Source organism: Candoia aspera, chromosome 5 (genome assembly GCF_035149785.1).
Source record: "Candoia aspera isolate rCanAsp1 chromosome 5, rCanAsp1.hap2, whole genome shotgun sequence".
In the NCBI taxonomy this organism is placed as follows: Eukaryota; Metazoa; Chordata; class Lepidosauria; order Squamata; family Boidae; genus Candoia; species Candoia aspera.
The window spans coordinates 116,615,855-116,639,159 of record NC_086157.1 but is presented as its reverse complement, the minus strand read 5'-3'; the positions used below and the strand labels follow the sequence as shown (position 1 = coordinate 116,639,159).

At 51.0% G+C, this 23,305-nt stretch overlaps 4 protein-coding genes across 4 annotated transcripts in view; 1 reads left to right on the top strand and 3 right to left on the bottom strand.

Annotated features, from left to right (window-relative positions):
* The window catches only part of LOC134498613 (olfactory receptor 52D1-like), a 30,234-nt gene extending 12,370 nt beyond the window's left edge, over positions 1-17,864 (top strand). The window contains exon 3 of the mRNA XM_063304771.1: positions 17,716-17,864. Coding sequence (XP_063160841.1) covers positions 17,716-17,864 — 149 coding nt within the window. The remainder of the gene's footprint in view (positions 1-17,715) is intronic.
* Positions 7,093-8,122, bottom strand: LOC134498269 (olfactory receptor 52K1-like). Its single transcript, XM_063304343.1, is given in 2 exon segments — positions 7,093-7,648; positions 7,650-8,122. Coding segments are annotated over 2 exon segments (1,029 nt in total).
* LOC134498268 (olfactory receptor 52N4-like) lies at positions 13,617-14,585 on the bottom strand. Its single transcript, XM_063304342.1, has one exon. It carries the CDS (start codon positions 14,583-14,585, stop codon positions 13,617-13,619), a length of 969 nt encoding a protein of 322 aa, XP_063160412.1.
* A 3,676-nt stretch (positions 17,865-21,540) lies between the features above and the next one.
* Positions 21,541-22,506, bottom strand: LOC134498612 (olfactory receptor 52M1-like). Its single transcript, XM_063304770.1, has one exon. It carries the CDS (start codon positions 22,504-22,506, stop codon positions 21,541-21,543), a length of 966 nt encoding a protein of 321 aa, XP_063160840.1.
* Positions 22,507-23,305: the final 799 nt, after the last annotated feature.

Below are 23,305 nucleotides of genomic sequence, written 5' to 3'. Positions count from 1 at the left end.
AGGAGGACTGTTCCTGACTCAGGTGTCTTTTGTCTGATCAGTAAAAGAGACACGACACAAACAACGTGGTCTACGCAATCCCAGGCTTCACCTTCCTTCTCTCCATAGGGAAGCGAACCTCTTCCCAAGGGAGTGGCTGGCCAGGCTAGCAGCCAGCGAAGGTTGGGAGATCTCTGAGCTCCGTCTCTCCATCCAGTTCAGCTCCAGCTGTTCTGTTCTTTGGGGTCGATTGTCGCTCTTCTGCTGCTCATTTTGAAGTTCTGCTGTTCATTGCTGTATTTGTGTTCTTACAAGTTTGGGTTCTCATGGTGTAAAAGTTTATTTCTATTTACATTTATTTATTTTACGACTCCAGATGACTCTGGGCAACTCACATTTTAAAAAATAAGAACAATAAAATTAGAAACAGATCACAAGTGCCCAGATGGCTGACTTTCTGTAACAATAAAGCACCCAATGGGGACTCAACCACCGTTTTGCCTGTGAGGAAGGCCACGTTGTCAGTGACCTTCTGAATATCCCCTTGGTGAGAGCCAGACAGCCACAATTATTTATTTATTTATTTATTTATTTGATTGATTTATATTCCCGCCCCTCCCCCCAATGGGGGACTCTGGGCAGTTTACAATAAAAAGGATAGTAAAAACATCTAAGCCTCAGTCACAGTTTAAAAACATAAATAAGTTAATAAATATAAAATCCAAGAGGAGATGGAATCCCAATCAATAGGGGGTGCTATGGCACCAACCACCCCCAGGTGGAGCTGTTACCCTCCTCGTCCCAAGCGGGGCGGCAGAACCAGGTCTTCAATTTCTTCTGGAAGACTGGGAGCGAGGAAACCCGTCTCAACTCTGGGGGCATGGTATTCCAAAGGGCGGGCACCGCTGCAGAGAAGGCTCGCCTCCTGGACCCCGCCAGATGCAATTACTTCGTTGATGGGTTCCATAGCATGCCCTCTCTCCCTGACCGGCTGGGGCAGGTTGATGTTACGGGGATGAAACGGTCCCTCAGGTAGCCTGGTCCCATGCCATGCAGGGCTTTAAAGGTGATAACCAACACCTTGAATTGGACCCGGAAGCAGACTGGTACCCAATGCAGCTCGCGTAACAGTGGTGTCACATGGGCTGATTTCATAGCACCAATAACTCCGTGCTGCTGCATTCTGGACCAGCTGAAGCTTCCAGATACTCTTCAAGGGTAGCCCCATGTACAGCGCATTGCAATAGTCTATATGGGAGATAACCAGGGCATGAGTGACTGTTTGGAGGGCATCTCGATCCAGGAATGAGCAGAGCTGGCGCACCACCCGAAAATGTGCAAAGGCCCTCCTGGCCGTGACTTCCCCTGTTCTTTGAGCAGGAGTCACGACTCCAGGAGGACCCCCAGGTTCTGCACTGGTTCTGAATGGGGCAGTGCCACCCTATCCAGAACCAAAAAGACAACTTCCTGGAAACCGAGGGGCCATCAATCCACAGCCACTCGATCTTACCAGGGTTCAGCTGAAGCCTGTTGTTCCCCATCCAGGCCCCCACAGCCCCCAGGCACTTGGAGAGGGTGGAGACCGCATCACTTACTTCACCCGGGATGGAGATATATAACTGGGTATCCTCAGCATATTGATGATATCTCATCCCATGGTGACAGATGATCTTGCCCAGCTGTTTCATGTAGATATTGAATAGGAGAGGAGAGAGAACCGAACCCTGCGGCACCCCACAGAGGAGGGGTTGAGGGTCGGATCTCTCGCTCCCTATCACCACTGATTGGGATCAGCCCTGGAGGAAGGAGGTGAACCAGCACAAAACCACGCCACCCACTCCCAACTCCCTGAGCTGCCCCAAAATGATACCATGGTTGATGGTATCAAAAGCCGCTGAGAGGTCAAGGAGAGCAAAGATGGATGCACTGCCCCCATCCCGCTCCCGCCAGAGATCATCCATAACTGCGACCAATGCCGTTTCTGTCCCATATCCTGGACTGAAGCCTGACTGGAAGGGGTCGAGATAATCCCTTTCATCCAGGACCCTCTGGAGTTGCAACGCCACCGCCTTCTCAACCACCTTCCCCCAAAAGGGGAGGTGGGAGGCTCGATGAAAATTGTCCAGCACAGTTGGGTCCAGAGATGACTTCTTGAGGAGGGGGCGCACCAGTGCCTCCTTAGGCAGCCGGAAACACCCCTTCTCCTAAGGATGTATTGACCATCACTTGGACCCAGCCACATGTCACCTCCCAAGCTGCCTTCACCAGGCAGGAGGGGCATGGATCTAAATGACAGGTGGTGGCATTCACAATCCAGAGGATCCTGGATTTGCTCCAGACATAGAGTCACAAAGTGATCCAAAGGGCTACAGGAATAGAAGGATGAAGAAGCCATGATAACACAGTGATGGAAACTGGTACTCTCAGACATCTTCAGGAGTTCATTTGCTTCTCTATCTGTTTATCAAGCTTATATGCCTGAGAATGTGACCTGCAAAACTGCCCCTCCAGGAGGGATGCATTCCATCCTTCAAACCCCAAAAGTTTGCAGAAACAGCCTGGTTTTAATGGCTTTGTGAAGAACCAAGGAAGTGGGAGACAGATTGATCTTCAGGGGGATCCTATTTGGGGGAAGAGAGGCAGCAACAAAGAAATCTGCCCCCAACAGCCTGAAGATGACATTCCCCTGGGGAGATGGGACCCAGGGAGACCTGATGGGGAACCTACTAGGAGAAAGCAGTCCCAGAGATACCCAGGTCCCCAGCCAGGAAGGGCTTCAAAGGTAGCAGCCAGAAACTTCAACTGCACCTGGAAAACAGCTGGTAACCCCTTTCCAGATGATATCAAAGGCAGCTGAGAGCAGGATGGGCAGTCACATTTCCCCTAGCCCAATCCCATCACAGGTCATCCACAAGAGTGATACATCCGGTTCCATAAATGGATCTGACCCCCACTGAAATGCTCCAGATAATTCATTTGTTCCAGAGATGTCTGCAGTGCAGAACCACCTTCCCTGGAAACAGAATCTGGAGACCAGTCAGTAGCTGTTTGGAACTGCTGGGTCACGCAACGGCTTCCTAAGGAGGGACTGCATCCCCACCTCCTCCAAGAGCAGCGTACCACTCCCTCACTCAAGGCTGCTTCAGCCCCCTGACCCACCCCTTGAGACCTCCCTGGAGGCTTGCACAGGCCCAGAAGGAGGACAGGAAGCCAGGCCGCAGGCGGTAGGACTGCTGCCACAGGGAACTCTGTCCATTTCCTCAGGGCCAACAGGCTCAGCCTCATTCCAGAGTTTCAGGAGGGCAGTAGATGTGGTGTCCATGCATACTAGACTCTGTGGGTTTGCCAAGGAAGACAAGGGGCTCAAGGAAGGTGTTGAGTAGACCCCGGTTCCCACTGTCCTATTACTGGGAGGTGGCGGATCATGGTTAGCAGGGATGCAACTATGGTGACTGTAAGCCTCGGTCAGGCATTGATATGTGCGTATCACGGCCTGACATGTCTTCTGCTTCTTCCTGGCCAGGTGAGAGAACTTCAGCGTTGGGGACATGCTGGGTTGGACAGAGACAGAAGAGGAGCAAAACTCGGTGGCTGTTCGCATCCACACCATGTGTGTTTCCTTGGGCCTTCAGGGCAGCAGGTCAAGCCCACCCCATCCCACAGTTTGAGTGCTCCTTCTTTTCCTGGAGTCTAATGGTTTAAGGACACTCACAGCTTTGCGCTTGCCCCTTCCACCCACATATGCTGCCCTGGGCATCGGCAGGGGCAACCGGTTCTCTCACTGAGCCACGGAAGGGGAACTTGAAGCTATGAGCAGTTTCCCTGCTGCAGAAGACACCGCAGGTCTGGCTGCAGCATAACCTGTCAGCGCCTGCTGTATGTTGTGTCCCAACCATGCTGTGGATTGTGGCCCTCCCCCCTCCAAGCACCATCCTTCAAGGCTGGTGAGCAGTTTTCCATCAAAGATGGTCTCGGGGAGATGGGAGTCCTCCATGGGGAAGTGGTGTGGGTGGAGCAGGTGGCCGTCTCTCTTGCGTTTGGTCACAGAGCACGTTGCATGTCCGCCAGATGGTGGTTGAGGTGTGCAAGCACGCACAGGCAGCTTTGGCCAATGCAGAACATTCCTGGCACTATCGGAACTCTTTCCAGAGTGCACTGCAGTTGGCATTCCTGTGCCATTCTTGGCGTCTCCCCAGCATGCCACCCCAGATCAGCCGATCGCCCCCCAAGAGCTCCATTCTGGGTCCTCTTTCCCTTGGGGTTCTTTGCGTGGCTGGCCCACAGTGAGCCTGGCTCGGGAAGGAGCACAGTTCGTTAGGCTGAGGAAGTGGAGAGATGCTGCAGAGCTCTCCAGCTGTGCAAGGGAACGATGGCCTGGAATGGGACCAGACGGTGGGAAGGTGAAGGTCTGGTCCCAGAGTTCCTGCCGACCTGTGCCATTCTGGGGGTGCAAAGCAGGCTGCCCCACACAGCCCAGCCTGTGAGCCCTGCCTGGCACAAGGGTGTGTCTGGCGATAACTGAATGACAGCAGGAATATCGGCTAAGCTGATGCTCATCTGGGCGAGATCTGTGCTCTGCCCCACTCTCCCGGGAGAGCTGCCTCTTTCCAACCGGAGACAGGGGAGCCTGCCCCCCCCTGCTCATTCCAGGGCAAGGCAGTGGGGGGGAGGGAGGAGGGAGGGAGGGGGGCCACCAGCACCTGCCCGGGGTGCCAGCACCTTGACTTAACCTCCCAAGGGCCGCCCCCTCTGAGGCACCCCAGACTGCACAGACTCTGGCACTCCCATGGGTGGCTGCCCGCTTAACCCTTCATCCAGGGGGATTTCCAGGAAAAGGATAAACAGAGACAAGGAGAAGAAGCCCTGGAGCCTGAGAGGCACAAGCGTCCTGGTACAGCAGACTGGCACTGTCGGAGGAGGTGAGTGTGCAGAAAGCTCCTCCTAGACTGTGGCCCCATAGCGCTTTCATCGGTCTCGAACCTCCAACGAGGGAACATTCGCCCAGCGCTTTTCCAAACGCCCTGAACGGGCTCGTCACCTGGATGGGTGCATGGCCCCGACCACGTAAGAGGGACCATTCGGACCACCTGAATTCTGAGGGTGTTGAAAGGCGGCACCCACTCTACGGCCTCAATAAAATTGTCCTCCTTGGCTGAAAGAATATTGAGTGATTCCTTTGTTATTGGTTTTTCATTTATTTGTGGGGTTTCCTCCAATCACAAACAACTACAGTTTGAACTGCATAAATCCCAGCTTCTGTGAAATAATAACAACAACAACAACAACAACAATTTATTAAATTTATATGCTGCCCAATGACTCCCAGTGACTCTGGGAGGTTTACAATTGGTACAACATTTAAAAACAAAGAACAGTACAAAAACCACAAAATCAGCACAAGACAAAAAAACCCATGATGGCAATGAAAACAAACCAGGATTGGAGCAAGGAAAAGGAAGAAAGGGGGGTCGGCCGTCCTTGCCGGGGGCCAGGGCAAAGAGCCGGGTCCTCAGGGCCCTTCGAAATACCAGTAGGGTGGAGCTGTTCGAATGTGGGGGGAACCTCATTGCAGAGGGCAGGCGCTGCTACAGAGAAGGTGCATTTCCAGGGTCCTGATAGGTGGCCTTGTTTAATCGAGGGACCCCGGAGCACATCAACCCAGATCAAGTTGGCCAGGCAGATACTGTGGGAGAGAGGCAGTTCCTCAAGGAACCGGGTCCTCTGCCATGTAGGGCTTTATAGATAGTGACCAGCATCTTGAATCGCCCACCCCCCAGAAGCAAACTGGCAACCAGTGCAGCTCATAAAGCAGAGGTGTTACATGGGCATATCAAGGCATGCCCATCACTCTCCAGACCACTGCATTCTGGACCAGCTGAAGCTTCCAGGTGGTCTTCAAGGGCAGCTTCATGTACAGCACATTGTAGTAGTCAAGCTGTGTGGTGACCAGGGCAGGAATGACTGTCTGAAGGGCCCCCCAATCTAGGAAAGTCTGCAACTGGCACACTAGAGAAAGCTGGATAAAAGCCTTCCTGGCCACAGCTGCCACCTGCTCATTAAGCAGGAGCTGTGAGTCCAGGAAGACCCCCAAATTTTGCACCATCCTTAAATGGGGAAGTGCAACCCCATCCAAGGTCAAAGTTGGGATATCCTCAGATCTGGACCAAATGGGCCAAACACCCATAGCCACTCGGTCTTGGTTGGATTGAGTTGGAGACGGTTCCTCCCCATCCAAACCAGCAAAGCCTCCAGGCACTGGGACAGAATTTCAACAGCCTGACTTGGCCAGCCTGGAGTCAGAAGATATAATGAAGTGTCATCAGTCTACTAATGACACTGAACACCAAACCAGCAGATGACCTCACCCAGTGGTCTCATGTAGATGTTGAAAAGCATGAGAGAGAGAATAGAACCCTGCGGCACCCCCCAAGTGAGGGGCCTAAGGGACAATCTCTCCCCACCAACCAGCAGCAACTGCAACCAACCCCAGAGAAAGGAAGAGAACCACTGTAAAACTGAGCCCCCAATCCCTGACCCACAGAGCCAGCTCAGAAGGATACTGTGGTTGATGGTATTGAAAGCCACTGAGATATCAAGAAGCACAAGGATGGGTGCACCCCCACCATCCTGGCTCCACCACAGGTCATCAACAAGCGCAACCAAAGCTGCCTCGGTACTAACTCCCGGCCTGAAATGTGACTAAAACAGGCCTAAATAATCCATTTCCTCCAGGGTTCTCATCAGCTGCAGACCGACCACCTTCTTAACAACCTTCTCCCCAGAAGGAAGGTTGGAGACTGATTGATAGTTACAAAGACCATTGGGTCCAAGGATGGACTCTTGAGAAGGGGGTGCACCACTGTTTCTTTCAAGGCTGGAGGCACCACCTCCTCCATCAGAGGCCCACACTACTGCGTAGTCCCAGCCGTGGGTCACCTCCTTGGCCACTATGAGAGTGAGGATGGTAGTTCTCATAGCTCCTGGAAGGGTGAGGAGATGGAGGCTGCTGGTCAAATGCTCTTCCTTAAGAATATCAAGATGTGGACCAAAAAGTATCCAGTTTTGTACATTCCATATAGATATGAATAGAAACCTTATGGATGTGCACTCCCTTTACAAGGTTGCCTTTCGTAAGAGTTGCTGGTGAAAGAGGTGGAGAACTCTCTCTCGAATCTGCTTTGTTTGCACCCCATAAATAATGGGGTTCATCATTGGTGGGAAAAGCAGGTAGACGTTGGCCAAGAGAATGTGTATATAGGCAGGAACATGGTGGCCAAACCTGTGTATGGCTGATGAGAGAACCACAGGAGTGTAGACAACCAAGATGGCGCTCACATGAGAGAGGCAGGTGCCAAAGGCTTTGTGCTGTTCCTCCTTCGTAGCCAGGCTCAAGACAGTTCCGAGAATCTTGACATAGGACAGCGCAATCAAGCCCAAGTCAAGGCCCACAATCAGGAGAGCAACAAAGATCCCGTAGATATTGTTGAACTGGGTGTTGGAACAGGCCAGCCTCACCACTGCCATGTGCTCACAGTAGCAGTGGGCAACAGTGAATGAGTGGCAATAGGACAGTCTCTGGAGCAGGAAGGGCAAGGGCAGCATCAGGGCAACTCCTCTCATCAAGGCCACCAGCCCAGCTTTGGCCACCAGCGAATGGGTCAGGATGCTACCTCAGAGGGTGGCAAATTGCCACATAGCGGTCAAAGGACATGGTCAAGAGCACTGCAGACTCCATGATGGAGAATGAGTGGAGGAAAAACATCTGTACCAGGCAGCCAACCAACCCAATCTCCCCAGCGTTGAACCAGAAGATGCCCAGGGTTTTAGGCATGGTGGTGAGGGACAACACCAGATCAGTGGAGGACAGCATGGAGAGGAAGAAGAACATGGGCTGATGGAGACTCATGTTCGCCTTGATCACGTAGAGAAGGGTGCAGTTCCCCAGAAGGGAGATGACAAACATAGAGCAGAAAGGGATGGAGATCCAGTGGTGGACGTGTTCCAGGCCAGGTATTCCAGACAGGAAGAAAACCAAGGGCTCCAAGGGGGTGTGATTGAGCGCCGACCCATTAGGAGGTCCGCTGAAATGTTGCTTCATTTCAAGATCTTTTTTGAGTGGGCTTTTCTTGCAGAGATGCCACATGCCTGATGGGGGAACGAGCTCTCACTGAGTTGTGGGCTTGGGAGATCAGCCTCCCTTCTGGCATCAGGAGCAGAAATGCTGCCAGCAAAACAGAACATTAGCCCGGCATTCCTCTTAGCCCGCGGTCTATCTCTAGCTAATCAGCATCCTTCATGACTTAGTTTGTGCGGTCTATGCCACCAAGCAGAAACCAGAGGTAAGAATTCAGGATTTCCAGCACCCTGTTCCGTCACCCAGTCAGGCAGCGTAGTACTTTTCGCGTAGAAGGTTCAAACTCCAGGACTTTGGGAAACAAGCAAGCAAAAATAATGAATTCTCAAAAACAAAACAAAACTGAGCAACCTTCTTCAGACCTGGATGGTTTATTCTTTTCTGACCTAGCTATTTGGCCAGTAACTCACATGGCCTGTTTGAACAAGTCACCGATAAACAACTGCCTTCCTAACTTCTTCAAACATTCTCAGACCATACGTTTTCCAACTTTGCAATCCTTGCTCCATCTGGATATTTGCTTTTTGAAACAAATTGCTTCAATAATAATAACAGTAATGACACACTGGTATTCTGCTTCCTTCTGGAATTAGTAAATTTTATGTGTTCTACTACCCTGGAAGGTATTTTACCTCTTTTCCTGAACAGGCTAATAACGTTACTGCAGTTTTTGCTTACTGGTTAACCTCTTCTTGTTTCCTGCTTTTGAAAAAATCTGCAACCTGAAATGACTGCATGAGTGAACCGTTCAAAGCCTCTTTACATAGAGAGATAATTTAGTTTTCATCCATCAGTCTGCGTAACCTGAAATCACGGCTGTCTTTAAAAGCCAATAAAAAGTAAGTCTAAATAACCTGCCTTCTATATGAGAGGGAGGGAGAAATACATTTAGCTTGTATTTAAATTCAGACTTAAATTTCCCATATTTAAACCAAGACACAAAATGAAGCTCAGCTGTATTCTGAAAGTCACGTGCCTCTGAATTATAGGGTGGGGTTCAGCAATCAAAATAACAACCCTTCTTAGAGAATGGTGGGGGGTTTTTTGGGTCCATTCAAGTCATTGTTGACTCCTGGCAAGTGCCTGGGCAAGTCCCTGCAGTTTTCTTGGCCTCGTTTTTTGGAAGTGGCTTGCCATTGCCTCCTTCCTGGGGCTGAGAGGGAGTGCCTGGCCCAAGGTCACCCTGCTGGCTTTGTACCTAAGGCAGGACTAGAACTCACCGTCTCCCGGTTTCTAGCCTGCTCCCTTCACCCCTACAGCAATCTGGCTCCCAATTCCTCGAGAAATATCTGTATATGTGTATGCATTTGTGCGTCTCTGTATGTGCGTAGAAATTACTTTATTAAAAGTTTTGAACCTAAATCAATGCGAACATTTCAAAGGATGTGTGCATAAAGAAAGTTTTAAAGAAAACTTTAAAAAAGAAAAAGAAAGAACAAACACAGCCCCCCCTCCCCGATCACGTCCCTGCAGATAATGCTCCGCTGCTTTCCTGAACAGGGCCCACCCTACACCTGGAAGGGCAGCACCCCTCGCAGCTCCATTACGAGGGCAGAAGAGGGCTCGGCCATCCGGACACCACTGTTGAGGCCAGCTCAAGAACTGAAGGTGGCGGTCTAGGCATGCCCTGTTCACGCAGAAGGAGCCAGCTTCTTTGTTCCCCATGGAACTCAACCGGACTCCAGCCGAGGAGGAGATGCTGCCCCTTGCCAGAGGGGACCCCATTTGCTCCCCCGGATCTCTTGAGGGATTCCGGGATGTGCAGCAGGTCCCCTTGGCCCCTCCAGAGGGAACAGCATTTACCCAGCAGGAGCATACAGCGTTGATCAGGAGATGCTGCAAAGTGTGCTGACATTGAGGGTTGCGTAGTATTCCCAGACCTGAAAAAAGGCCCCCAAGCTTCTAACTTTGTCCTTGGTCATGGATAGACCTGGCGGGATCAAGGTTCAGAATCTCCAGGCTGTGATGATTGCAAAAGTACAGGGACTCTTGAAACGGTTAAAGGTAATTATGAAAGCGTTGTGCCATTTCCTGGCTTCCTTGTTTGGAAAATGTAGTTCCCACCTTACTTCCTTTCCATGATTGGACTACTGTAATGTGCTCAACATAGGGCTGCCCTTGAAGATCACCCAGAGACTCTATCTAGTACAAAATGCACTGGCTCACATGTTTTATTTATTTATTATTAAATTTATACACCGCCAATCTCACTATAAAATGTCAGCTGGCCCAGCGTTGTAACCCCAATATTGGGGGAGCTGCCTCAATTGTCAGGTTGTTTCTGGTGCCTGCAATGTCAGAGGTGCATCCCAAAGCCCTCCAGGCTCCAAATGTGATCCTTTGGGGGAGTGCAGCTGCTTCCAGAACAGGTAAGCTCTGGACAGGTAACCCACTTGCTGAGAGGGACTTTGTCCATCTGGACGGAGCGTCCGCTTGTGCGTCTTCCACCGGCCCATTGCTGTGGCCTGGCCGGCTCAGCCCTTCCACCACCTCACAAAGAGGAGCAGGGCCCTGGGGGGGGGGTCCACCTTCTTCCAAAGGACACCCCCTCTCAAGAAAGGAGGGGTGTCACGCGACACCCAGATAAAGCATGTGCCTGCACAGAAATTTATGCAAGGCCTGTTGAGAGTCTTTAGGAAGGAAGAGGGGGAAACAAGGCCGATCTCATCAAGGGAGTTGATTATAGACTGCTGAACAGGCCAGAGATTTGGGCAAAGCCTTTCTGTGTTAGATAACCAAACTTGCATAGAAGCCCAGGATAGTTACCTCATTTGGCGGGGGTGGGGGGCTGTCAGTTATCCTGACACCCACTGGAAATCTTTTTCTGCCAAGAGTCAGTGTTCTTTCCTGCTGACAACGTCCTTTGCCAGAAAGTAGGAAGAGAAACAAGGGGTTGCTTCTTTGCTGTCCTGGACCAGCTCTTGGTCAACAGAGAGGGATGGGCTGAAGAAGTGAAGGTGCCGCCAGTTCATGCTATGGAGGGCAAGTGTCCAGGCTTGGAGCAAAGAACCACGCTGAGACGGTTGCTTGAGTCTCTAGTGTTTATTGTTCTACTCGACTAGACAGAAAATCCTGCTAATTTGAAAGGCTGAGGGAAAACCCTCGCAGATGAAACCCAGAAATCTAAGGTGGTTCTGCTCTGAGTTTCTTCAAAGGAATATTCAAAGCTTCTAAACTACGCATGTGTTTTTTCCCCCGGATAGGGGCCCCCTCCTGTTCACCATCAGTACTCATGACAGCAAGTGGGATAAAGGGGAGTGAGACTTATGGGCAGGGGGGTAGTGGAGCCCAGCAGAAAGGAGGACAGATCCAACGGCCTAAAATCCTGAGGATTAGGGTACTCGGGAAGGATGAAAACCCAGGGGCTGAATTGGGGCCCTGACCCCTCAAACAATGCCCTGCCCAGGGAACACAAAACTGATGGATTAGATTGCTCCAGAAGCTCTTGGACTGAATGGGTGCAGAGCCCAACCAACACACACAAAAACAGCCTAGCAGCAGCACACAGTAGATGGAAGATGGACACTCACAATGTCTGCATCCTCAGCTTGGGGGACCTCCAGCAAAGGGAGGTTGATTTTAAGGCCCAGCAACTGCTCCACCAACTCAGTACCGAAGAGGAGTGATGGGATATCATAACGTGTCCTGCTGAGCACCCTTCACATGGAAAGCTGGCTGCTGATGGGCACAGCAGGTGATCCCAGGGGACCATGGCCAGATTCTGCTTCATCTGACTTCACACAACAGCACTTCAGAAGGGAGTTGGACAACTCTTCCATACTTGTCTTTCCTGCCATTCTTGGCTGGGTTATTGAACCAAAACAAGGAGGCCATCCCTACTGCTCACATTGAGAATTATGAGGAAGAGTTTGTTGGCTGCTGCTGGAGAGCCCTGCCTCTCCTGTGTGGTTGCTACTGAGGGATCTGCTGGCTGAAGAGGGTTTGCCACCCTGCAAAAATGGAGCCCCCCCTTCCAGTTCCATTGCCCCCGAACTGAATTTAATCCTGCCATTGCTGCAGGAGGATATTGCTCTCACACATGCTCCCCTTCAGGCAGTGGTTGAATATAGCAGCCAGCACTCATACCCTCTCCTGATACCTTCTCTCACTCATCTGCTTCACCACAGCCCACAGTGATGGGATCATTGGCTTCCCCAGCATTGGAACATTGGATGAAGGGAAGGCTGTCAGCCTTCCCAGATAGGCCAGACAGGAAACACGACCAGGTGAGCTACTGACGGGCACAGCAGGTGATCCCAGGGATCTCACCTCCTACTTTATTGTAAGGCTACATTAACAGAATCTTGCAAGTCTGAAAGTACAAATCTCCTGCCTCAGAAGCTCGGGAGGGTCCCTTCTGAGCCTCTCGTTCTTTCCATTATGCAGCTGAGGGCTCTGCCCCCTCTTAACTGACCATTCCCTGGGCAGCATCTCTTTGCCTCGTTTCTCAAGGTCTTTCCACATACCATTACAAAGGCCTCCATCTGCCACCAGGGAAGAGTTTGGTTGAAGAGGGCAAGATCAGCACTCAAAGGATCAGTGGTCTCATGAAAAGACTCAAGTAGCAACACAATCTGAAACAGAATTGACAGAATAACAGAAACAAAAGATAAGCCAATAAAAAAGCACCAACTCATGGAAGATGTTTAATTCTTCTGAATTTGGGGAAGGGCAGTGGAGGAGTTCAGCGGGAATGACACCTCTGCTATCATCTTCACGCATTTGGCACCCCGCTCCTAGACTGCTTACTTGCCACCTGTCCAGGTGCCTTGGGGGAGCAGGAGAAGGCCCACCTGAGCAGAAAGCAAGGTCTTCGAAGTATCTTCCCTGAATATTAGGGCTTTTTCTGATGGGCTCCAACTGCCTGAAACATGTGAGGGAGTGACTTACTGAGCTTAAACATCATCCTGTATATAAGCCAGAGCTCAGGAAAAACTCTGCACCCCTCGGCTCCCTGTGCAGGGATATTTGGCTGGGGTTATTATCCGAGAGAAGACCATCCCAAGAGTTCCCTTGGGGCTTCTGCCCTGGTTCACCTCCCAACTCACGGGGGCCATTTCCCACCTTCTCCTTGCCTCTTTTTGGAATAAAATGTAAGACTGTTAGGCAATGCCCCATCCTTCAGAACAGAAAACTTTACTTTCAGTGAGGACAATCCTACTGCAAACATCTCAGCAAAGGTCTTCTTCAGCATGATTATTTATGCAAAATCTTCTGGAAAGTTTGAGGCTCAACCAGTTAGAGATTAATAATTCTGGGAGTTAGTACAACCCTTTCTGGACACTTTTAAAATTTTGTGAGGAAATGGAAGGCTTGGGTCTTGTGATCATCTCAACCAATGGCTGGATTTCCCTTCTTGCCAGTGAGTGGATGGTCCTAAATGTCCAAGATGTGAGCTTTGTTCCTTCACCAGAAATAAAGATGTTGATTTAAGGGCAAGTCTTACACATCAGACCGAGTGATATACTCTTCTGATGGCATACTTGTGGATGAATTTCCCCCATCAATGCTTAGGGCTTGCCATACTTTTCTCCTTGTGGAACAGCCTCAGGACACTTTCACGGATCTCTTTCGTCTTCACTCCATAGACAATGGGATTCATCATGGGGGGCAGCAGAAGATAAAGGTTGGCCATAATGATGTGAATGTGGGGAGTGATGTGATGGCCACCAAAGCGGTGTGCAAAGAAGGTAAAGAAGGCTGGGGTATAAGAGATAGCGATGGCACAGATGTGAGCAGTGCAGGTGCCAAATGCCTTGCTCCTTTGTTCCTGAGAGGAAAGGCCCACTACCGCCTTCAAGATCATGAAGTAAGACATCGTAATGCAGAAGATATCAAAGCCCCCAATCAACAGGGCGACTGCCAGGCCATAGATGGCATCCACACGGATGTTGCTGCAAGCCAGCTTTACCACTGCCATGTGGTCGCAGTAGGTGTGAGCAATGGCTCTGCTCCCGCAATAGCTCATTGTCCTGACCAGAAAAGGAAAGGGGAGGATGAGAACTGCTCCTCTGAGGAAGGTAAAGATCCCCACCTTGAGAATTATGGGGTTGGTTAAGATAGTGGCATATCTCAGTGGGTAGCAGATAGCTACAAAGCGGTCCAAGGCCATGAGCATGAGGACTCCAGATTCCATCCCAGTGAAGGTGTGAACAACATACATCTGGACCAGGCAGGAGCTGAAGCTGATCTCCTCCAGGTTTAGCCAAAAAATGCAGAATGCTTTTGGCATCGTAGAGGTGCCCATGACTATGTCCGTGACGGACAACATGCAGAGGAAGTAGTACATGGGCCTGTGAAGGGCATCCTCAGCCCAGATGATGTAGAGAAGTCCACAGTTCCCCACCATGCCAATGAGGTACATAGAGAAAAATGGGAAGGAGATCCAGAGATGAGCGTGTTCCAGGCCTGGGACCCCTTTCAAGAGAAACTGCACAAGGCCGTAGTCAGTTTCATTCACTTTGGCCATCATGGGAAGAGAAGGGGAACACTTGCCACCCTAGAATTTTAAAAGTCTGAGAACAGAAACACAGGAAGAAATCCAGCAAACCAATGTTAGGCTTCATTCCAAACACCTGGATGGAACAACACCTTTTCCAAACTATTTTTATCACTTTCACAAACATATTAATTACAATGTGTAGTTACACTGGCCACCATCGGGCACCATTAGCAGTCTCATCTTTCTTGGGAATCATCAGACATGGGTAGCCTGACATTATCCTATGGGGTTCAAACCTTCTGCTGAGGATTCGACTCACAGATCTTTGCATTGGGATGACTGTAGACAGGGCGTCATTGGCTGTAGGAGTTACCCAGTTCCCGGCACTCAGTCGTTTGCAGGACGGGCTATCAGAATGGCCTACACCAGTGCTCCTGAACCTTGGCCACTTTAAGACGTGTGGACTTCAACTCCCAGGATTCCCCAGCCAGCATGCCTGGCTGGGGAATCCTGGGAGTTGAAGTCCACGTATCCTAAAGCGGCCAAGGTCCAGGAGCACTGGTCTACACAGTCCACCTCCCAAAGCTTTCAGACCACAGAGACACAGAGAGATGTCCATGTCTAATGATTCTCAGTAAGGCTGAAACTGGTAACATGGTGCCTGCTGGTGGTCCTGTAACTGAAAGTACCACGCAGGCTATACTCTGCCTAAAAATAAGGAGATTCCCACCCACTCCTCCAACAGGGCTGGTGAAAGTCATGTAACACCCTGTACGTGCAGGCATGACATAATCTGTGCTCTGAGAGCTTAAGGGGACCGTGCAGACTGTTCACACGGCCTTTACAATGCGTAGAATCCCTTTATTTAATTATTTGCTTGTTTGTTTAGTACGCCTGAACTTCTTAGCTGTTCAATGGATCCCTTTACACATCTTGCTTCAGGACGTCTAAATGAAAGCAAACACAGTAGAGTTCTGTGCACACTTTTACCATCTCTTCCTGGCGAACACGAATTAGCAAAATTACAAGAAGGCCAACCCAGGTGATCTCTCTGAAAAATATTAGAGCAGGAGAGGCACAAATGAGGAAATGGTGCAAAATGTTGTGTTTTTGAGCATTCCCTGAAGCACCTCAGATGTGACTCATGGACCCAAGAGCTACAGGGTTGGGGGGGTTGTCTGAGCAAAAGTCCAGACATGCCCCAGACTTGGCTGGAATGCCCAAAGTTTCTGCAGCAGATAGTCTGAAGGATCAGAACAGAATGCCACATCCCCTAAGAACATCCCCACGAAGTACCTCTGCATTATCAGCTGCAGGAGTTCCCTCATGTATCCAGACCAGCTCTGCATGCAGCCCTTGGAGAACAAACCTGCAGGGTTCAAATCTTGGCAGGATCTGTTCACTCTTCAGAATCCAGCTTATGCTGAGGATGTTTCACTGCACATCTCACGGAGATGTCTCTTTTGCAGTACCTTCAAGGAGCAAATGCCCTGGAGAAACAGATGCCTGGAAGCTCAGAAGACACCTGCTCATGGTTAGCCAAATCCCTGCCAGCCAGCCTGTGCCCTTCTCTGAAAAACAGAAGAGGGTTTGTAGACCTTCAAGAGACAGTGTCCCTTTGGGATTCCCCTGGAATCAACTGCCTGTGAGTCAGCAGAGAATATGCAGAGGCTGAAGCTAGACCAGAGGAGGCTTCTCACGGGACTTTATTCCCCCGTGCCCCAGTGCTCCTAGTCTGAATTGACACCTGGTCTCTGAGTTCCGGCACAGAGGTCTTTACTCGTCATGGGAAATATGAACTGGCTAATTCTCCCACCACTTTGGAATGGATCTCCCACATCCATTTCTCTGTTCTCACTGATTGCCACCAGCAGTCTTCTCTCTCTCCCCCATCCAACGCCAGCTGCTCTTTCTGTGACTCCTCCTTCGCCAGGATCTCCTCATCCACTCTGCAACCTTCAGCCATTCTACATGAACGTAACGTTCCACAGGCACCACAGGCTGGAAGACAGTTGCGATGTGCATCTTCCCCAAAGCCCTGTCCCCTTCATTCCATGGATTTAACCATTTATGGGTAGGGGTTGTTAACACATTTTCTGCAAAATGGAGTCATGCAATGCACTCTTACGAGTCTTCTAGTCCTCCTAATCGCATTCATTCAGTGATAGCCGAATGGCTGAAATAGCAACCAACTTGGTTTAACTTGAAGAGCAAAGTGGCCTCCTTGATCTCCTTCTTCAGGCCAGGGGGAGGCATTACACCGCTGTTCAGGAGCATAAAAGGTGGCCTGTGAGGAGCGTAGGTTTAAATATCCCAAAAGAAATAAGCTTCGCTACAAGCCTCTTTGGATATAGGAAAGGTATTTTATTGAGATACAGTCCATTGTTCTGCAAAGTCACAAGTGAATCAAATTCCCTCGCCCCCCTCATCAAGTTCATTGAAGTTTCCCGCGTCCCTTTTGAAACTGAATGCTTGCAATGTTTCCTGGTTTTATGGCTCCGTTCCCAGGCTCTGCTCTTTGAGATGGTGCTACTTCGGATAAGGATCCGCCACAACAGTTCTTCTGTCTCTGCTCGTACTGTCTCCGTTGCTAAGCAACAATCAGTCCTCCCCCCTCCCACTTTTTCAACCCATGGCAGTGGAGAAATTCCAGAGGCTATTAACTATTGCTTCTGGGGTGATCCTCTGGCAGTGCCATGGAGAAAATGGCCAGGAACTGCAATGCAACCTGCCCAGAAACTACAACTGGTCCAGAATGCAGTGGTGTGTGTGGTTCTGGTGCGCCACGTTTTGTCCATGTTACACCACTGCGACAGGACCTCCACTGGCTTCCAGGTTCTTTCCGGGAGAAATTCAAGGTGCTGGTTATCACCTTTAAAGCCCGAAATGGCACAGGACCAGGCCACTTGCAGATCCACCTCTCCCTGATGGCATCTGCCTGTCTCACCAGGTCAGATGGGTGGACGCGCTCTGGTCCTTTCCCTTCACTGTTGACCTCTAGTGGGACCTTGGAAGGGTGCCTTCTCTGTAGCTGGCCCTGCCCTGTGGAACCCCCTAAGAAGGACCAGCAGAAGTCCTTCAGCACATGTGGCTCCCACATCTGTCATCCTGATCTTCTACACACCTGCCCTTTTCTCCTTTTACACACAGCGCTGGGGACACAATATCCCTGCACACATCCACATCTTCTTGGCTGACCTTTATCTCCTGGTGCCCCCCATGCTGAACCCCATCATCTACGGCATGAAAACCAAGCAACTCCACCAGCAAGTGCTGAAGCCACTCTTTGCAGCCCACTCTGAGTCTTGATTCCAGTTGTTGGAAGCCAGCGGGTGAGAAGGACACCCACCTCGTAGGTGTTAGATGCTCACGTTTCTGCGTTAACATTCAGGTCATCTGCTGAAGGGGCCTTGGGGGGACTCCAAGCCTGGCCTGCATCTCAGAGTATTTGCTGGCCTTTCTCTTCCACCACCTGCCTTTCAGGTCTTTCCTCTCCTCAGAAAACGTTGGAACTTCAGCTCTAACACAAAGCTCTGGCACTCGGCTACTAAAACTTCAACAAATCTAGAGGACACAACAATGCAGCAGGACTGAAGGATCCCCCGACAAAGATTTGCAGCCAATTAGGCTGCCCAAAGACAAGTGTAGGCGGTGTAACAGAGTAGAGAACCGGGCTGAGCTCTCAAATTGCATTGCTGTTGCCCTGGAAGCTTATGCAAAACTGGCATTAAGAACCCTCCGTCTTCTTAATGCTGATAGGCAACCTTGTCAGGGTCAGTCTTTCCCAAGGTGGTGCCCTCCGGATAAGTTGGCCATGCCAGCTGAGGATTTGGAGGGCTACGGCTCAGGATGTCTGGAAGGTGCCTGTTACAAGCCCAGGGAGGCAAAGCCAGGACATGGCTGAATCAGGCGCAGAGGTCCGGCGGAAGGGTTGATCCGCCAGTTGTCACCGCTTGGCTTCTCACGTTGTTCTCCATGATCCTTCACTGTTAGGCTGCCTTTGTCTCCACTTTCCCGCAAGAAGACACCAAAGAAATGGGATGGAGGAGGCGGCAGCAGCCGGAGAAACCCTCTGGGCACTCTTGCCTCTAATAAACGCTGTTGGGGGCTCATGGCTTTGGAACAACACTGGACCCTGCGATCCAAAACCGAGGATCCCCCTCCTCCTGCACTCCCGGCGGCCCCTCGTGCCACCTCCCCTTCCAAGCCCCCGAGAGCGCCCGCCTTGCTGCCGGAGGCCCCGGTCCAAGTCCAGCAGCTGGGCAGAGGAGCCTCCCTCCTGCTGGAAAGAGGACCATCGGGGCCGGCTACAGGGCCAGGGGTCAGGGCACCCACCGCACCCGCTCGGTGGCTCCAGGCTCAGCTCCGGGGCAGTGGGGGGAAAGGGAGGAAGGGGTGCCTCGGTTCCCCTGCCTGCCCTTGGCCAGGGTGTGCACATGGGGGAACCAAGGCGGGCAGGAAGGGCCTCGGATTAGCAGCCCGGTGGGTGGCACCACCCGGTGCTCGGCTTTTGTGCCCACCTCATGTGAGTCCTGCCAATACACTTTTCTGTCCAGATAATACAAAAGCTGCTCGACTGGTCCTCGCTCGGAACCTGGGTATTCCTTCATGGCCTTTGGCCAGCATTGTGTGACTCTGGAACATGGGCTAATTCAGTGACTCAGATAAGCAGGATGGGCCGATGTGGCCACACCGAGGGCCAGGCCATCACAGGGCGCATCGGGTTTTCTTTAGGGCGGGGCCTGGAACCAAACATGGTGTTTTAAAGCCATGATTGACAGTGGAGGGGGCTGGGCGACCACCAGTAAAGTGTGAGCTGATAGGATGCTCCCAGCATAAACCTTTCCTTTCACGTGGTCCATAAAGCATCCTGTTTATGGATCCCAATGGCTGCATTCACATAACATCTTAGTCCTGAACATGGTTTGGTTGGGCTCTGTGTACCCGGTTCTTGCAGTCTGCAAATGATGGTCTGTATCTTCACATGCCCTATCAAGCCACCAATTTGGCTGTTAGTAAACCATGGTTCATGCAGCCATTCAAAAATAACAAACATGCAGCCAACCAGAGTTAGTTCGGAGTTAGCCTGAAGGGAAAAGCACCGAAATCCGCATCCCCTGGTTAGTTCTTGAGGTGCCCCAAGGTCCTTTAATTCATTCGTTAATATAACTTACAGGGCCAGCTATACTACAGATGATAATTCCGGGCAGCCCCCATCGACGTTCCATCGGAAGCAGAGTAAACCGCTCCCTTCCGGGCTGCTTCCCAGTTCTTCCCCGTTTCAGCAGCCTAACTGGCAGGTGGGCGAGAACTTCCCTTGGTTCGGGGCAGGGGTGAGAAACCTCTGCCAGTGGCAAGAGCTCAGCCAGGGGGCCTGCACAGCTTGGGAGCAGGCCCCTCTGGAGAGATCCCAATCCCCACCCCACCCCACGAGCCTGGACGTGTGAAAAGGGGCTGCTCGGGGGCCACTGTCCTGCTCTGCGTGACCCCGTGCCAGGAAAGGCCCCAGGGAGGACCCCAGGGGGAGGGAAGAGCCTTCGGCCTTCAGCCAAGAGGTTGGCGTGATTGCCTTGGGTGCCTTGGTTTCTAATTAGGGTTGATCGTGGTTACGGTGCAATCCGTGGGAAACAGTCTCAGGCGACAAGTGAAATTCACATCATGGGTCGCTACAGAATATGGCGACCAGAATAAATGCTGATCAGAGGTTTCTCTAACTTTATTATTTACTTCATTCAGTTTTATTTACAGGGCAACATCAAAACAAGATACACGCCATCCCTCCTTCCATTGAAGTGGTTTTCCAACCAGTTTGCAACTCTATGGAAATACTGTGCTCAGTTCTCAATATCTTGCTAAAGACCCTGCTGGCCTTTCGGAAAGCGCTGAAGACTTGGCGGTGCTCCAGGACCTGGAGGACAGGAGGTTGGGTGGCCCGTTGAGAGGTCCCTGTTAATTGGGGGAGGAGTGTATCCTTAATCACCATTGGATGGATGGGTGGATTGACGGATGGATAGATAGATATAGAAGATAGATGAGAGAGAGAGAGAGAGATAGGGGTCAGATAGATAGAGATAGATGATGATAGAGATAATGATGATAGAGATAGATGGATGGATGGATGGATGGATGGATGGATGGATGGATGGATGGATGGATGGATGGAGCTTCTAGGTGGTCTCAAGGGCAGCCCCTTGTAGAATCCGCTGCAATAGTGCAGTCATGAGGGGACTGGGATGTGAGTGATCATCCAAAGGACCTCCTGCTCTAGGAACAGGCACAGTTGGTGCACCAGACGGACCCGCGCAAAGACCTTGAGCAGGAACAGTGAGTCCAGGAGGATCCCCAGGTTGTCTGCCAGTGTGTCATGTTCATCGTTTCAATGTTAAACGTACATCGTAACGTTTCGCATGTCATTTTGCTGATGCGTGTTTTGGTTGGGAGGGGAGGAGGAGTCTGTCTCCTGGGATGTTATCTGTGTTCAGGGGAATGGAATGTGCTTGGGTTATTTCATGCGTTCAAGGTTTTCTTCCCAGGACATCAGCAGAAATTGTCACCAGCACCTGCGGTGGGGAATTTGAAACGGTTTGGGCGAGGGGAGGGATTACGTTCGCACCGAGGGTTTTTAGTTTGTATTTGGCACGCTTTTGCTCATTCTCAGCTTTCTCTGTATTTGCACGCTATTCTTTAATAAATCAGATATCATTAAGTCCCTACTTGTGAGTGGTTCTGTTAGGGTAGGCAATCATTACACAGTGTTGAATGGGGAAGTGGCACCCCATCCAAGGCCAAGGAGGACCCCTCCCCTTATCCCCAGCCCCAGGGGGCCCACATAGTTACAGCTACTTGGCCTTGGCAGGGCTGAACCTGAGCAGGTTCCTCCCCATGCAGACCCAAGCAACTTCCAGGCAGGGTGTCAGGATATCGACCTACCATCTGGATTAATGCATTAGAGCTGTTAAAGAAGAAAGTTCCCTTTCTGAAAGGCTTACAAAAGGCCTCTGGCTCGTCTCTGGGCCCAGGATAGCGTCTTGGCTAACTTCCTCTGCATTTCTTTGGTCCGGACAGTGTAAACAATGGGATTCAGGACAGGGGGAAAGATGAGATAGAAGTTGGCCAGAAGAATGTGAGTTGGAGGAGACACCTGGTGGCCAAACCTGTGGGTCAGGGAGGAGACTGCTATGGGGATGTAGAAAGCTAGGATGGCACAAATGTGGGAGCTACAAGTGCTGAAAGATTTGAGTCGGGCCTCTGCTGTGTCCAAATTCATCACTGCCCGGAGGATCAGGACATAAGACACCCCAATGCCCAGGGAGTCAACGGTGAGTATCAGGAAGCCAATGGCCATGCCGTAGATGTTGCTGATGGAGGTGTCCTCACAGGAGAGCATCACCACAGCCATGTGCTCACAATAAGAGTGCGCAATGATGTTGGTGCGGTAGCGGGTCAGTCTCCTCACAAGCAAAGGAAGGGGAGAGATGTAGAGGAAGCCCCTCAGGAGAGCTGCCACCCCAATCTTGACCACCGCCGAATGGGTTAAGATGGCCTTGTGTCTCAAGGGGGTACATATCGCCACGTAACGGTCATAAGCCATGGCAAGGAAAATCCCTGATTCCACCGTGGCAAAGGAATGGATGACGAACATCTGGAGGAGGCACGCGTGGAAGCCAATCTCCTTGCTGCTGAACCAGAAGATGGCCAGCAGCTTGGGCAGGGTGGAGGAGGAGAGCACCAGGTCAGTGACGGCCAGCATGGAAAGGAAGAGGTACATGGGCTGGTGGAGGCCGGGCTCTGCCCTGATGACGAAGAGGAGGGTGCAGTTCCCAAGCATGGCCAGGAGGTAGAGGAAGCCAAAGGGGATGGACAGCCACGCGTGGACCGCTTCCAGCTGAGGAATGCCCAGGAGGACGAAGGCAGGTGGGCTGAGACAGGCGTTGTAGGAGGCAGCTGTCATGTCATCCACACACCCTGGGGCAGACCATCATTCCTGCAGTTGGAAACACCGATACGCACACTAGGACTATACAGTTCCGTTTGTCTGTTTGCCTATGGAGTCCTTGGTGCTCTCTGAGCTTGGTGCTTCGCTTGCAGTCACTTCATTACCCGATTAGGTAACATCATCAGTGCGAGGGAGGGTGGGGTTTGCTCCCTGTTTATATACAGTGGCTTGCCTTATTACCCTCAGCATAATAAAGAAGAAGCAACTGGAGGAAGCACGCAAAACCACCAACAATGTCTTCAGTGGAATAGAATTCACAAGGGAAGAAGAGAACAGCAACACACTCCCCTTCCTGGACACCCTCATCAGCAGAGGGAAGGACGGCAAGGTAGGAACGCCAGTCTCCCGGAAAGCGACCCACACCAACCAAGTGCCCCATTTCCAAAGCAACAACCCAACCCCGCACAAGAGGGCTTGTGTAGGAACATGATTCAGACAAGCACAAATGCCCGGCAGCAACCCGGAACCCCAGAAAGAGGAAACAGACCACCTATACAGCCTCTTCCAGCAAAATGGATATTGTTTTTATGTATATTTTTATGTAATTTTATGTGGCTATGTTTTTAATGCTATTTATTGTAAACTGCCCAGAGTCCCCCATTGGGGGAGATGGGCGGTGATATAAATTTAATAAATAAATAAATAAATAAATAAATAAATAAAATGGATACTCCCCCAACTTTATCAAAAAGATCTGTGGGCATCCATTTTGCTGCAAGCTGCTGTATAGGTGGTCTGTTTCCTTTATGAAAAA